This window comes from Rhinoraja longicauda, chromosome 11 (genome assembly GCF_053455715.1).
Source record: "Rhinoraja longicauda isolate Sanriku21f chromosome 11, sRhiLon1.1, whole genome shotgun sequence".
Classification (NCBI taxonomy): domain Eukaryota; kingdom Metazoa; phylum Chordata; class Chondrichthyes; order Rajiformes; family Arhynchobatidae; genus Rhinoraja; species Rhinoraja longicauda.
The window spans coordinates 5,912,283-5,929,148 of record NC_135963.1 but is presented as its reverse complement, the minus strand read 5'-3'; the positions used below and the strand labels follow the sequence as shown (position 1 = coordinate 5,929,148).

General features: G+C 48.7%; 1 protein-coding gene across 3 annotated transcripts in view; it reads right to left on the bottom strand.

The window, feature by feature from the left end:
• The window catches only part of pigk (phosphatidylinositol glycan anchor biosynthesis, class K), a 128,731-nt gene that overhangs the window by 86,429 nt on the left and 25,436 nt on the right, over nucleotides 1–16,866 (bottom strand). For all 3 annotated transcript variants that reach the window (XM_078408167.1, XM_078408166.1, XM_078408169.1), the window contains exons 8-9: nucleotides 15,923–16,033; nucleotides 3,670–3,842 (exon numbers count right to left, since the gene is read on the bottom strand). In XM_078408167.1, the coding sequence (XP_078264293.1) occupies nucleotides 3,670–3,842; nucleotides 15,923–16,033 (284 nt within the window). The remainder of the gene's footprint in view (nucleotides 1–3,669; nucleotides 3,843–15,922; nucleotides 16,034–16,866) is intronic.

The window sequence follows — 16,866 nt, the reverse complement described above, 5'->3', positions numbered from 1 at the left end:
TCTGGAGAGAAGGAATGGGTGACGTTTCGGGTTGAGGGCCTTCTACAGACCGAGAGTCAGGGGAGAGGGAAACTGGAGATGTGGAAGGGTACAGTGTGAATTTGAGTGGAAAGGACAGATCAAAGCAGACGATGACCAAGCAAATGCGGAATGGTTCATTGTTGGCTGAGGGGAAGGTGACAACAAGGCACACAAACAGTAAAATTAATCAGGACAGTGAAACTAGTCGGGAGAACTAGGGTGGGGGAGGGACAGAGAGAGAGAGAGAGGGAAAGCAAGGGTTACTCGAAGTTAGAGATATTAAGAGTTATACCACTGTGTTGTAAGCTGCCCAAGCGAAAAATGAGCTGCTGTTCCTCCTTGCATCTAATACAATCAAGAGCAAACGCCTGTTTCAATGGCACCTCTGCTGATCTCCTCTTGTCAGGCTGCACTGTGGCTCCACAGTACCCATCCAGGCACAGAGGCTGTGGGTGAAGGCAGACCCAGCAAAAGTCGGAAGAGACTCATTCGTTGGGGGAACCGACAGACCATAGACAATAGGCGCAGGAGGAGGCCATTCGGCCCTTCGAGCCAGCACCGCCATTTGATGTGATCATGGCTGATCATTCTCAATCAGTACCCCGTTCCTGCCTTCTCCCCATACCCCCTGACTCCGCTATCCTTAAGAGCTCTATCTAGCTCTCTCTTGAATGCATTCAGAGAATTGGCCTCCACTGCCTTCTGAGGCAGAGAATTCCACAGATTCACAACTCTCTGACTGAATTTTTTTTTCCTCATCTCAGTTCTCAGGAGATTCTGTGGCCAAAAATGAGACTGCAGGATGGTGTTAGTTTTAGAGATGCAGTGCGAAAACAGGCCCTACGGCCCACCAAGCCCGTACCAACTATCGATCACCCGTTCACACTAGTTCTATGTCATCCTGCATACTGGGGGCAATTTGCAGCTGCCAAATTAACCTACAAAACCACAGCAATAGAGTTGCTGCCTCACGGCACCAGAGAGCCGAGTTTGATCCTGACTATGGGCCTTGTGTGTACGGAGTTTGTACGTTCCCCCTGTGGGTTTTCTCCAGGTGCTCTGGTTTCGTGCAACATTCCAAAAGTCTGCAGGTAAATTGTCCCTAATGTGTAGGATAGAACTCGTGTGTGGGTGATTGTTGGTCAGCGCGGACTCGGTGGGCCATGGGGCCTATTTCCTCACTGTATCTCCAAACTAAACTCATTCTATTTAATTCAATATCTTCTGCAATGTGCTCTTGATTGAATGAGGGTATATTAGTGGCCGCACGGTGGCGCAGCAGTAGAGTTGCTGCCTTGCAGCGAATGCAGCGCCAGAGACCCGGGTTCGATCCCGACTACGGGCGCTGTCTGTGCGGAGTTTGTACGTTCTCCCCGAGACATGCGTGGGTTTTCTCCGAGATCTTCGGTTTCCTCCCACACTCCAGACATATAGGTATGTAGGTTAATTGGCTTGGTAAATGTAAAGATTGTCCCTAGTGTGTGCGTAGGATAGTATTAATGTGCGGGGATTGCTGGCCGGCGCGGACCCAGTGGGCCGAAGGGCCTGTTTCCATGCTGTGTCTCTAAACTAAACTAAAAACTAAACTAGTACCTGTATGTAGTATGTAGAAAGTACAGATGCCGGTTAGGACACAAAAGGACACAGAGTGCTGCAGTGACTCAGCAGATCAGGCAGCATCTCTGGAGAACATGGATAGGAGACGTTTTGGGTCGAGACCCCCCTTCAGGCTGCGTATGTAGCATATGTTGGGTCAGTACAGGAATTTGTCATCTATGCACATTAAGAAATATGGTCGAACATCAGATTCCTGATTTGGACATTAATTAAACCAAATCAATGATAGATAAACATAATCCCTCAAATGATGCGCTCAATTCTGGGTTCCTATTGATTACCGAAACCTCAATTTGGTACATTGCTCTGTTAATTAAATGCCAACTTATTCAAACAATAGACAATAGGTGCAGGAGGAGGCCATTCGGCCCTTCGAGCCAGCACCGCCATTCAATGTGATCATGGCTGATCATTCTCAATCAGTACCCCGTTCCTGCCTTCTCCCCATGCCCCCTGACTCCGCTATCCTTAAGAGCTCTATCTAGCTCTCTCTTGAATGCATTCAGAGAATTGGCCTCCACTGCCTTCTGAGGCAGAGAATTCCACCACTCATGTTACTCATTCAATGTTGATATATACAGTGGGCCATATAGATGGTTGAGTTTAGATGGTTTCGACTATTCTCCCGGCCCCGTAGCAGAAGCGTCCAGGTCGAGTGGCTGGAGACTGGAAGTGTCCTGAGCTAATTCTGCTACCACCATCATCTATTGTACAAGTGACGGCTCCCACTGATTGTCGCCGGCAGCTTGCGCCCTTATCAGGACGGACGATGACAAAGATGTAACATTTGAAACATGGATGATGGACACGAAAGAAGAACTATTCTCCCTAAAACATAGCAAGGGCTTTGCTCCCCAGCTGGTGCGAACATTTACGGAAATCAAATTCATTCATTAAAAACCACAACCTTTTTATTCTCTCTACTGACTGGTTAGCACGCTGCAGAAGCTTTTCACTGTATCTCGGTACACATGATAATACACTTCACCTATAACAAAAACTTGAGTATAGAAGTTGGGAGGTCACGTTGCAGTTGTACAAGACATTGGTGAGGCCGCATTTAGAGTATTGAGTTCAGTTCTGGCCACTATGTTACAGGAAAGATGTTGACAAGCTGGAAAGGGTACAGAGAAGATTTACGAGGATGTTGCCAGGGCTTGGGGGTCTGAGCTACAGGGAGAGGTTGAGGAGGGACTCGATTCCTTGGAGTGCAGGAGGATGAGTGGTGATCTTATAAAGGTGTACAAAATCATGAGGGGAATAGATTGGGTAGATACACACTTGCCTTCTTGCCCATAGGCGAATCGAGGACCAAAGAAGATAGGTTTAATGTGAAGGAGAAAAGATTTAATAGGAATCTGAGGGGTAACGTTTTCACACAAAAGGTCATAAGGTCATAAGGAATAGGAGTAGAATTAGGCCGTTCAGCCCATCAAGTCTACTCCGCCATTCAATCACGGCCGATCTATCTCTCCCTCATAACCCCATTCCCCTGCCTTTTTCCCCATAACCTCTGAAACCTGTATTAATCAAGAATCTATCTATCTCTGCCTTAAAAATATCCACTGACTTGGCCTCCACAGCTTTCTGTGGCAAAGAATTCCACAGTTTTAACAGCTTTTGACGAACGAGTATTCTCCTCATCTCCTTCCTAAAAGAAGGTCCTTTAATTCTGAGGGCGGTGGGTGTACGGAACAAGCTGCCAGAGTTTGTTGAGGCAGGGACTATTCCAACGTTTAAGAAACAGTTAGACAGGTACATGGATAGGACCGGCTTGGAGGGATATGGACAAAACACGGGCAGATGGGACTCGTGTTGGCAGGTGTGGGGCAAGTTGGGCCGAAGGGCCTGTTTCCACACTGTATCACGATGACTCTATAAAGCTTTTGGTCTCGCTGGGTAGGAGTCCACACCAAGAACAGCGGGTGCAGTAGATGAGGTTGGAGCTGGTGCAAGTGAACCTCTGCCTCACCTGCAGTGGCCGTCAGGTCCCTGGATGGAGCACACAGATGGAGAACCCGCTCAACCTACCTTGGCTCACTTTCCGTGTCATTGCGGGTCAAACGGATGACGTCGGTCGTCACCTCCACCTTGCGTACACTGCCGAAGAAATCGGTGATGAGAACGTCGCTGGGGTTCCTTTGAAACAGGTCAGTCCTGTGTCCCGGGGTGGAAACGCACAGACTCGTGGGACAGACTTTGAACTGGAAGACAACAGAAGCCGCCAGTCACTATGGAGGAAAGGATCACGCACACACAACAACAAAACACTAGTTTCCACAGGATACAAAGCCCGCACTTGGCCCCAACATCAGTGGCAATAGTCACAGTGTCCCAGCGGCACAGACTGTTAATGCCCGCCCGCGCTCTGAAACAACAAACACCGTCACTCACTGACAGTAAAGACACAACTTTATTATGCTAGCGGGGGTGGGAGAGTCACTGCCAGTATGGTCACTTACTTGCCGGCTCCTCGTGGTCCCACTCCATTATTTTGTGCGCCGGCTGTATATTTACACACGAGCAGTCACGGGTCCAGCTAATCACACCGTCAGCACATTTCTGCACCGGTTCTTATTGTCTAGAACAGACTTGTTGTTCTCTGCAGCACTACTTAGTATCGGGGCCTCTCTCCTTTAGTCACAACACCCTCTGCAGTTCTCCAAAACTGCACTTTCTTTCAGTCACTGAAAGGAAGCATGCAGGTACAGCAGGCAGTGAAGAAAGCCAATGGAATGTTGGCCTCCATGACAAGAGGAGTTGAGTATAGGAGCAAAGAGGTCCTGCTGCAGTTGTACAGGGCCCTAGTGAGACCGCACCTGGAGTACTGTGTGCAGTTTTGGTCTCCAAATTTGAGGAAGGATATTCTTGCTATTGAGGGCGTGCAGCGTAGGTTTACCAGGTTAATTCCGGAATGGTGGGACTGTCATATGTTGAAAGACTGGAGCGACTAGGCTTGTATACACTGGAATTTAGAAGGATGAGAGGAGATCTTATGGAAACGTATAAGATTATTAAGGGGTTGGACACGTTAGAGGCAGGAAACATGTTCCCAAGGTTGGGAGACAATAGACAATAGACAATAGGTGCAGGAGTAGGCCATTCGGCCCTTCGAGCCAGCACCGCCATTCAATGTGATCATGGCTGATCATTCTCAATCAATACCCCATTCCTGCTTTCACCCCATACTCCCCCAATATTGGGAACATGTTTCCTGCCTCTAACATGTCCAACCCCTTAATAATCTTATACGTTTCGATAAGTCCAGAACAAGGGGCCACAGTTTAAGAATAAGGGGTAGGCCATTTAGAACTGAGATGAGGAAAAACGTTTTCAGTCAGAGAGTTGTAAATCTGTGGAATTCTCTGCCTCAGAAGGCAGTGGAGGCCAATTCTCTGAATGCATTCAAGAGAGAGCTAGATAGAACTCTTAAGGATAGCGGAGTCAGGGGGTATGGGGAGAAGGCAGGAATGGGGTACTGATTGAGAATGATCAGCCATGATCACATTGAATGGCGGTGCTGGCTCGAAGGGCCGAATGGCCTCCTCCAGCACATATTGTCTATTGTCTAAAACAACCTGTTATTCTTTAGCTAGCAATTCTAAGTAAGGAAAGCAGGCTCACCACGCGCAACATGCAAGCTGTCACGTATACATTAACTCTTAAACCCCCATCCTCCTCTACAATACAGCACGGAAACAGACACAAAATGCTGGGGTAATTCAGCGGGTCAGGCAGTATCCGTTCAGGAAAATGGACAGACAACGTTGAATCAAAACTTTTTATCTGGACTCTTAATATTGGTTGAGTATTGCCACATGTACCAAGATACAGTAAAACAAAATTGTTTTGCGTGCTGTCCAGGCAAATCATACCATACACAAGTACAGATGGTAATTCAAAAAGAGAAAGGACACAGAGTGCAGAATATAGTGTTACAGCGTTACAGCCGAAGAGAAAGTGCAGGTTAGAAAATGTGCAAGGGCCGCGACGAGGTACGTTGGCAGATTGGGACTACACCTTTAGTTAATGGGAGGTCCATTCAGTGGTCAGCAACAGCAGGGAAAGAAGCCCGCAGGATGACCCGAAGCCTCGCGCACCGCGGTACCGGGAGGGAGCCGCTGGAGAGTGATGAACTGGGGTACTGCCTCCAGCACCTCCAAGGCCGGCCGCCTGCAGGAGGGCGCCCACCCGGAACACAAAGATGGCCGGGCCAGGAGAGGGACGTCGGTACACGGGCCAATCCGCTCGAGGGCGACGGGGGAAGGCGACGCGGGAACTTCGACCGCCCCGACACGGGAACTTCCACCGCCCCGACACGGGAACTTCCACCGCCCCGACGCGGGAGCTTTAATCGCCCCGACACGGAGGCTTCGACCGCCCCGACGCGGGAACTTCGACCGCCCCGACACGGAGGCTTCGACCGCCCCGGCGCGGAGGCTTCGACCGCCAGCTGCAGGAGCTACAATCACCCCGACTGCGGATGGTTCAACTGCCCCGACCGCGGGAGAATAAAGAGGAAGAGGATTGGACTTTATTGCCTTCCATCACAGTGAGGAACGTGGGGAATCCGCTGTGGTGGATGCTTATGTTAACTTTTATGTAGTTGTATGTCTTGTGGCTTTTTCTTAGTATGGCTATATATTAATTTGAATTTCACTGCACCTTACTTGGTTCATGTGACAATAAACTGACCTTGACCTGGAACCTAAATGCAAATCGTACTTAAATGTCAGTCAGTTCTGGGTTTAAAACGATGACCTGAGGGAGACATCCAGGCTCTTGCTTGGAACACTGTCTTTGATCGGACTTGTGTAGGAAAGAACTGCACATACTGGTTTAAACCGTAGACACAAAAAGCTGGAGTAACTCAGCGGGACAGGCAGCATCTCTGGAGAGAAGGAATGGGTGACGTTTTGGGGTTGAATGCCTTCTTCAGACCCAGCCAAAACGTCACCCATTCTTTGATCAGACTTTACCTCGCACTAAACGTCATTCCCTCATCATGTTTCTGTACGCAAATGGTCCGATTGTACTTGTGCATTGTCTTTCCACTGACTGGTTAGCGCGCAACTGTAATCTAAACTGAACTGGAGAGAAGGCAGGTACGGGATACTGAGTTGGATGATTAGCCATGATCATATTGAGTAGCGGTGCTGGCTCGAAGGGCTGAATGGCCTCCTCCTGCACCTTGTTTCTATGTTTCTATGAACTGAAATTGAAACACCGAGTTGTCAACGGCAGTGCATATTGCAGGAGAGGAATGATCCAAAGCTTTTAAATGTGAAGAATGTCGTGGCATTATTTGAAGAATGAGGTTAATTAAAACACAAATCAACATTCCTTCACAAAACAAGTAGAAATTAATCAGCCACTGCTCCTTCTAGGACCCAGTGATCTGTCAAATGGCTGATACAATTATGTAGGCAACTGCAGAAAGCTATTTGTTTCATCAGCTTCTGAAACTTTTAAATGCAAAATGATTGCACTTTTAATAGCTTCTTAAAAAACAAATGGTCTACTTTTGTATAATTTACTGATCAATAAAAGGACCATTGCCACCCTCAAAAGATACTTTGATCTCTGATTCAGTTAAATATCAAAAACCGTGCCTGCCTTGAAAGGTTCATTCCAGTGTAACACACTTTGACATGAAAGGAGAATTGAACGGCTTCTGTTCCAACTGCTCACACATTCCTTTTCATCCAAAGTAGAAAGCAAACACAATGACCGTCATCGTTCTTTTGGAGGCACGAGTTGACGTGTGTGTGCATAGGCATGGCCAGCCCATGACCGAAGGGGCCTAAGAAGCATATGCATGCCTCAAGGACAAAACGGAGCCCTTTCTCCGCTGAGCCAGATCAACTAACTCCCCGAGCAACCCCACGCCTCAACAGTGGTTATTTGGTGAACAAACAGAGGTCAACCAGCAAGGGCGAGAGAAAAATCAGAGTATTACGGGATCACACGGTGGAGTGAAGGCAGTCAGTTCATCCTTCTGTGCAAATCAGTTATTCACTGATCCTGTGACTCCAACATTGCACGACTTCGGGGTGGCACGGTAGAGTTGCTGCCTTACAGCGCCAGAGACCCGGGTTCGATCCTGACTACGGGCGCTGTCTGTACGGAGTTTGTACGTTCTCCACATGACTTGCGTGGATTTTCTCCGGGTGCTCCGGTTTCCTCCCACACCCCAGAGACGTGTGGGCTAATTGGCTTGGTAAAAATTGTAAGTGGGTGACGTTTCAGTTTGAGACCCTTCCTCAGACTGAAGATGGGTCTCGACCTGAAACGTCACCCATTCCTTCTCTCCGGAGCTGTTGCCTGTCCCGCTGAGTTGCTCCAGCTTTTTGTGTCCCTAATGTGTGTAGGGTAGTGTTGGTGCGCGGGGATCGCTGGTTGGTACGGACTCAGTGGGCAGAAGGGCCTGTTTTTGTGCTGTAGCTCTAAACTAAACTAAAACATTTGGCGTTCACGAGCTGAAATATCAGTCATCAAACGTGCCCTCTGGCAGAACCAAAATGCCTCTTGCGTCGAAAATTGGCGTGAAAACAAAGTTAAATGTTGATCATTTTGCTTCCTCTCAGTAAACTGTCGACCAGAATTAGTGAGAACCCGTGGTATCTATATACTAAAACTCTAATTTGTTTGTTTGTTGGTTTGTTCCTGAACTACAGCCAAGACGGCACACGATAGCGCGACAATTTTAGGCCCACCTTACTCACCGTCATCCCTTTGGTGCTAAAGGAAGAAGTTTCATTGAAATCGGTGTTATATTTTTAAAGTTATTCACAATAGGGAGGGAGGGGGGAGAGAGAGAGGTGGGGGAGGGAGAGAGGGGGAGGAGGGAGGATAAGGGGGGGGTTGAGGGGGATGGAGGGGGGGGGGAGGGGAATGAGATGGGGGGAGGGGTGGGGGTGGAGGGGGAGGGATGAGAGGGGGGGAAGGGGGGAGGAGAGGGTGCTGCACCAGTGCTGGAAAGGATTGGGCCCAACGGGTCCACTTGGTCTAGTTCCTTATAACCAGAAATGTGGCTTCGTTGTAGTGGCACAAAATGGAAAGGAAATGGAAGGGGATAGTAAAGAACATGCTTTTACATTGGCAGATTCATGCCTTTTGGAGTGCAAAAGCAGTGCCCAGCTAGAGACAGAAGAAACCGCAGATGCTGCAATCTTGAGCAAAATATAAGTTGCTAGAGGAACTCAGCGGGTCAGGCAGCATATCATATCATATCATATATATACAGCCGGAAACAGGCCTTTTCGGCCCTCCAAGTCCGTGCCGCCCAGCGATCCCCGCACATTAACACTATCCTACACCCACTAGGGACAATTTTTACATTTACCCAGCCAATTAACCTACATACCTGTACGTCTTTGGAGTGTGGGAGGAAACCGAAGATCTCGGAGAAAACCCACGCAGGTCACGGGGAGAACGTACAAACTCCTTACAGTGCAGCACCCGTAGTCAGGATCGAACCTGAGTCTCCGGCGCTGCATTCGCTGTAAAGCAGCAACTCTACCGCTGCGCTACCGTGCCGCCCTGTATGTTGAGGGAATGAACAGATGGGGTTTTGGATGGAGGGCCATCTTCAGACTGAACCATTCAGTTCATCCTGCCATAGAAATCAGTTATTGACCCTTCTTGCATCTCCAACATTGCAAGACCCCAGGCAAAAACAGCTAGAGGTACAGTTCTGAGTAGAGCAACTACCTCCTGTGCAGGTATAGGAGATAAATAGTTTTCACACACAACACACACACACACACACACACACACACACACAAACCACACACACACACTCACACCACAAACACCACACACACCACACACACACACAAACAAACACAAACACACACACACAGTTTAGTTTATTGTCACGTGTACCAAGGTACAGTGAAATATGTGTAGGAAAATAACGGCAGATGCTGGTACAAATCGAAGGTATCACAAAAAGCTGGAGTAAACTAAGACTTCTCTAACTTTAGATAGCTCCCCTATCCCTCTCTTCCCCTCCCCTTCCCAGTTCTCCGACTGTCTTCCTGTCTCCAACTACATCCTTTCTTTGTCCCACCCCCTCCCCTGACATCAGTCTGAAGAAGGGTCTCGACCCGAAACGTCACCCATTCCTTCTCTCCTGAGGTGCTGCCTGACCCGCTGAGTTACTCCAGCTTTTTGAGGTACAGTGAAAAGGTTTTGTTGCGTGCTAACCAGTCAGCAGAAAGACAATACATGATTACAATCGATCCATTTACAATGTAGAGATACATGATAAGGGAATAAATAACATTTAGTGCAAGGTTAAGCCAGCAAAGTCCGATCAAGAATAGTCCAAATGTCACCAAAGAGATCGTCCCTCAATGCCTTGGGCATTAATAGTACTTAAGGGCATCAAGCAATAGTTTTGACTTCACTGTATATTCCCAGATTCAGGGACAGTTCCCAGATTCATGGCGCGGTCCAGTCCAGTCGCCGTCGTGGTAGCTCTGCGGGAACTGTGCGTTTTAAACTGGTATGTTTACTTTAAAATTATCCCTAAGTGCTCTAGCGTGTGCTAGCACTTAGCATTAACCAATGTACGACCGGGAAACGCTCGTAAAATTAAACTCGAGCGCTACAGGAGCACTATTAAACAGAAATCTACTCACCGATATACCGATAGAGATCATCAAAGGAGCGCACCGCGGCGGCAGCAGTGGGAGCGCAGGTCAGTGGGAAAGTCGGAAAAAACACCGAGGGAAGCGAGGGGGGGTTCGGAACAGGCTGAGAACCCAAGCCTTACGTCCACCTCTGCCCAGCATACTTCTGGCCAACGTCCAGTCCCTGGAGAACAAGCTGGATGACCTGAGGGCAAGGATCAGATTCCAGAGGGACATAAAGAACTGTAACATCCTTTGTCTGACTGAAACATGGCTGACCCCGCTGGTGCCTGACCAGGTGATCTGCCCATCCGAGTCCTTCACTGTTTTCCGGGCGGACAGAACGAAAGAATCTGGGAAATCCAAGGGCGGAGGAGTCTGCTTCTTGACCAATAATAACTGGTGTAATCCTGGGAATATTAAGACGCTTTCTCGTTCCTGCTCGCCGGACCTGGAACATCTAACTATCCTATGCCGACCATTCTACCTAACCCGGGAGTTCAGCTCGGTGATCATCACAGCCGTCTATATCCCACCGCATGCGGACACCGACGTGGCACTGTCCACCCTACACGATGTGTTGTGTCAACACCAAAACAAGAACCCTGATGCGGCTGTGCTGGTGGCTGGAGACTTCAATAGGGGAAATCTCAAAAAGGTCATGCCCAACTTCTACCAACACATCACGTGTGTCACCAGGGGGGAAAGAACTTTGGACCACTGCTACACGCCGTTCAGGAAAGGCTACAAGGCCGTATCTCTCCCTCCTTTTGGGAAATCTGACCACGCTGCCATTTTCCTGCTGCCGGAGTACAAACAACGGATAGTACGGGAAGCGACAGTGACGAGGGACGTAAAGCGGTGGGCTGACCATTCAGAGGCCATGCTGCAAGATGCACTGAGCGAAGTCGACTGGAACATGTTCCAAGCAAGTTCCAGAGACGTAAATGAGTTTGCGGAAGCGGTTACGGACTTCATTGCCACAATAGCCGATACCATCATCCCCACGGTAAGGGTCAGTATCTTCCCTAACCAAAAACCCTGGGTGGACAGGTCTATTCGCGTGGCCTTGAATGCTCGCACCGCTGCTTACAACTCCGGCCTGGCATCCGGCAACATGGACGACTACAAGGGAGAGTCCTACCGACTGCGAAGGGCAGTGAAGGATGCAAAAAAGAGGTACCGGGACAAGATGGAGTCACAGATGGAGCAGCAGGACACCAGGTGCCTTTGGCAGGGGCTACGGACTATAACTAGCTACAGGTCCAGCACCCCCTCAACCGGAAGTGCCGGCTCCTCCTTAGCTGATGACCTGAACTCTTTTTACGCACGGTTTGAGACGGGTAACACCACCAGCTCGCCGTCTAAAAACAGCACCGAAGGGGCGCTGGCTAGCGAGGCTGGAGGGGGATCCACCGCCGGGGATGTGCACACATTCTCGGTGTCCGAGCATGAGGTGAGGTGGGCTCTGACGCGTGTGAACACGAGGAAAGCTGGAGGCCCAGATGGTATATCTGGGCGAGTACTAAAGTCTTGTGCTACTCAGCTTGCTCCAGTGCTCACCACAATATTCAACCTCTCCTTGGCAAAGTCCGTGGTCCCTGCATGCTTCAAAAGATCCATCATTGTACCGGTGCCAAAGAATGCCTCTCCAGCGTGTTTAAATGACTACCGACCGGTGGCCCTCACCTCGGTTGTCATGAAATGCTTGGAGAGGCTAGTCAAGAAGCACATCTGCGCCCTCCTTCCTCGCAACATGGACCCACTACAGTTCGCATACCGTCCGAACAGGTCCACGGATGATGCGGTCTCCCAGGTTCTACACACCGCTCTCTCTCATCTGGACAGCCAGGGGGGCTATGTGAGGATGCTGTTCATTGACTTTAGTTCAGCATTCAACACAATAGTCCCCAGCAGACTGGTTGAGAAGCTGCTGGAACTGGGGCTTAGCACCCCTCTGTGTGCCTGGGTCCTGGACTTTCTCACTGCCAGGCCCCAAGTGGTCAGGATGGGGGAACACACATCTAGCTCCCTCACCCTGAACATAGGATCCCCCCAGGGCTGCGTCCTTAGCCCCCTACTGTACTCCCTGTACACACATGACTGTAGGGCCAGGTTCAGCTCAAACTCCATCATCAAGTTTGCTGATGACACTGTGGTGGTGGGCCGGATCTCCAACAACGATGAGAAGGCCTACCGGGAGGAGGTGGCTGATCTGGCACTCTGGTGTCAGGACAATAGCCTCCTCTTGAATGTCACTAAAACAAAGGAGCTGATTGTGGACTTCAGAAGGGCTAAACATCCAAGGACGTACACGCCACTGGAGATAAATGGGTCTATTGTGGATAGGGTGAGCAGTTTCAAATACTTGGGAGTCCGCATCGCAGAGGATCTGACGTGGGCAACGCACATTGCCGCACTGGTGGGTAAGGCTAAGCAGCGCCTTTACCACCTTAGACAACTGAGGAAATTCAGAGTGTCGCTGAGGATCCTTCATTGCTTCTACTCTGGGGCTGTAGAGAGCATCCTGTCCGGCAACATTACAGTCTGGTTTGGGAACAGCTCTGCCCAGGACAGGATGGCCCTGCAGAGAGTAGTGCGTTCGGCAGAACGCACCATGGGAACTACACTCGTCCCCCTGCAGGACCTATACATCAGGAGGTGCAGATCCAGAGCAAGCAAGATCATGAGGGACCCCTGCCACCCCAGTAACGGACTGTTCCAGAAGCTACGGTCAGGCAAACGCCTCCGCTGTCACGCTGTGAAAACGGAGAGGATGAGACGGAGCTTCTTCCCACAGGCCATCAGGACTGTCAACTTTGATAACCCCAGAGACTAAATTTTTGTCGACACTTTTTGTGCTATGTTTAGTAACTTATTAACTTTATTTATATGCTGTAACTGTAATTATTTTTGTGCACAACCCGCAGGCATTGCCACTTTCATTTCACTGCACATCGAGTATGTGTATGTGACAAATAAATTTGACTCTTGACTCTTGAGTTTCTTCCCAGCTGTTATCAGGCAACTGAACCATCCTACCAACTAGAGAGAGGTCCTGAACTACTATCTACCCAACTGGAGACCCTCGGACTATTATTGATCGGAGTTTACCGTGCACTAAACGTTATTCATGTTATTCCACACGTATACACGGTATATGTACAAGCTTGATTGCAAACATGTATTGTCTTTCTGTTGGCTGGTTAGCACGCAATAAAAGCTTTTCACTGTACCTCGGTGCACGTGACAATAAACTCAACTCAACTCAACTGTTTTTTCACTTAAATGTTGGCCATTTTAGGAAGACTGTTGCCAGACTGAGACTGAGCTCGCTGGGACTTCTTGCTGGGAGAATGAGATCATCTCTTTCAGACCCCATCACTTCTGTCAAGACAATCCCAGCTTGGTGCTGATGGAGAGGCAGCAGGAGGGGAAGTGGTCACTACGCAACGCTCAAGCAATAACCTTACCCACTACTCCATAAACATGGCAGCTTCCTGGAATATCGCTCAGTTCACAAAATGTTCTTTTGGTTAGTGATGAATCACTTGATAGCTTCGCTGGTCACCACACAAACCCACCTCCCTTCCATTGACTCCATAGATACATAAAAAAATAGGTGTAGGAGTAAGCCGTTAGGCCCTTCGAGCCAGCACCGCCATTCAATGCGACCATTTTTTATTTTAAAAAAAATAGATTTAGAGATACAGCGCAGAAACAGGCCCTTCGGCCCACCGAGTCCGCACCGACCAGCGATCCCCGCACATTAACACACTGCTACACACACCAGGGACAATTTTTTTTTACATTTACCCAGTCAATTAACCTACAAATCCGCACGTCTTTGGAGTGTGGGAGGAAACCAAAGATCTCGGAGAAAACCCACGCAGGTCACGGGGAGAACGTACAAACTCCGTCTATGGAGATGATGGCTGATCATCTAAAATCAGTACCCCGTTCCTGCTTTCTCCCCATATCCCTTGAATCCGTCAGCCCTAAGAGCTAAATCTAACTCCCTCTTGAAAACATCCAGTGAATTGGCCTTCACTGCCTTCTGTGGCAGAGAATTCCACAACTCTCTGGGTGAAAAGGTTTTTCCTCATCTCAGTCCTAAATTGCCAAGCCGACTCCACTTACACTTCACGCTGCCTCGGCAAAGCCAGCAGCAAAATCAAGGACGAGTCTCACCCCGGTCACTCCCTCTTCTCCCCTCTCCCATCAGGCAAGAGGTTCAGAGGTGGGGCATGCTGTATCCATCAAGCAATTCAACCAAGGAGCTTTGGGCCTGACCACTCAGGCGGCACGGTGGCGCTGCTGCCTCACAGCGCCAGAGACCCAGGTTCGATCCTGATGATGGGTGCTGTCTGTACGGAGTTTGTGCAATCTCCCATGACCACGTGGGTTTTCCTCAGGTGATCTGGTTTCCTCCCAACCTGGACATACAGGTTTGTTGGTTAATTGGCTTCTGTAAAGTTGTAAATTGGTCCCTGTTGTGTAGGATAGTGTTAGTGTGCGGGGATCGCTGGTTGACGTGGACTCGGCAGGCCAAAGGGCCTGTCTCTGCTCTGTACCTCTAAACTAAACTAAAGTGTGAAAACACATTCCTCCAGATTCAGGGACAGTTTCTTCCCAGATGTTTATCAGGCAACTGAACCATCCTATCAACAACTAGAGAGCGGTCCTGAGCTACTATCTACCTCATTGGAGACCCTTGGACTATCTTTAATCAGACTTTGCTGGGCTAGGGAGCGCATCAAAAAGTGGAATAGCATAGAACTAGTGTGAACGGGTGATCGATGGTCGGTGTAGACTAGGTGGGCCGAAGGGCCTGTTTTAATGCCGTATTTCTAAGCTTTCTGAGAATGATCAGACATGATCACATTGAATGGCGGTGCTGGCTCGAAGGGCTGAATGGCCTACTCCTGCAACTATTGTCAATTGTCTAAACTACAAAATGCAGGTCCTTTCCATCTATTTCATACACCCACACCATGAGGCACAAAATTTGAAACGATCCTTCCCCATCCATCTCTTATGAGGTTTATAAAACTGCTCGCCTCACAAACCACAAGAAGGCTACCTCAGGTACGCAACAAGAGGAGGGTGAACTTGCGAAACGTTTCTGTGATAAATTGGCGGGATCGTTCATCAGCTTCAGACCCGCACTTGAGGTAACACTGCGTCCATAAAATGGAATGCAAACCATTTCCCCAGCTCCATCATCTCTCAATTTGAGCATGAGATTAATAAAATGTATGACCGTGTCTGTAGCCTCATTAAGACTGGGATTGAAATCAGCTAATTAAATCAAGTTTCAGTTAATAACTTTAATCCAACGTCGATACTGTCAACTCATTAAGTTGTTAAAATAACCTGCCGCAGTGAATACTGCCGAATGGAGTTAAAGGGACCACATATTGCAGTAAAATCTCACCGAACGACCATGCCCCGGTTTTCACTGGCATGGGTCTGGTGCCCACAATCAATTCCCGCGGCCACCTCATACTGACGTTACCTTGCCAGGAAAAGGTACCAAGTGCCCAGTGGGCCAGGCAGCAAATGTACAATCGACTATATCTGCAATGAACAATATCTTCAAAAGGTAAAACCCAACCAAGTCTCCCAACATTACGGCCACTTACCAAGTCGATCATGCTATTCTGGCTGGCTGGGTGAATATCTTCCAAAAACTCAAGGAGATAGTATGTGTACCTGTCCATCAGATGGACTCCAATAGCCAGATCAGGCTGGTGCTATTTGAAAAGTAGAGAAAACAATAGTTTAGTTTATTACCACTTGTACCGAGGCATAGTGAAAAGCTTTTGTTGCGTGCTAACCGGTCAGCAGAAAGACAATACACGATTACAATCGAGCCATTTGCAGTGTACAGAGATATGATAAGGGAATAAGGTTTAGTGCAAGATAAAGCCAGTCAAGTCCAATCAAAGATAGTCCGAGGGTCTCCAATGAGGTAGATAAAAGTTCAGGACTGCTCTCTACTTGACTCTAGTTAACACTACATATCATAATCTATGGCTAAAAGCAATGGGTTCTCCAACAGTGCAAAAGTCTATGAATTAATAATCAACAAAGAACACGGACTCACTGCAAACTGCTGACCACTGAATGTACCTGATGAACTTACCATTCTCATCTGATCACAACAGCTGAAGTAAGCTAGAAACAATATTACTCTCCTGCCATTTTAACCCCCATACTTTTAATATTTATGATCTGACAGAGTGATGTGAACCATCCGAGCTTTTTACTTGACATCCTTGCAGATCGGATTTCATTATATCACTGAAACCACGTCACCTTGAAGCCAAATTCTGCGTTCCCTCTCTCCACTCCTCTCCTACATCCTAGGCATCCCACCCGTCCCACTGTCTGCGGCCTTGTATCCCTTCGTTATCCCCTCTTCCCCAGCCAACAATGGGCCATTGTGGGCTCCACCCTTCCTCGGTCATCTGTTGCCGGCCCTGCCTTGTTCTGTCCTTTTCCTACCTCCAGTTCCCTCCCCTCTACTTTCAGTCGGAGGAAGGGTCCCAACAGGAAAGATCACCCATCCTTTCTCTCCAGAGAT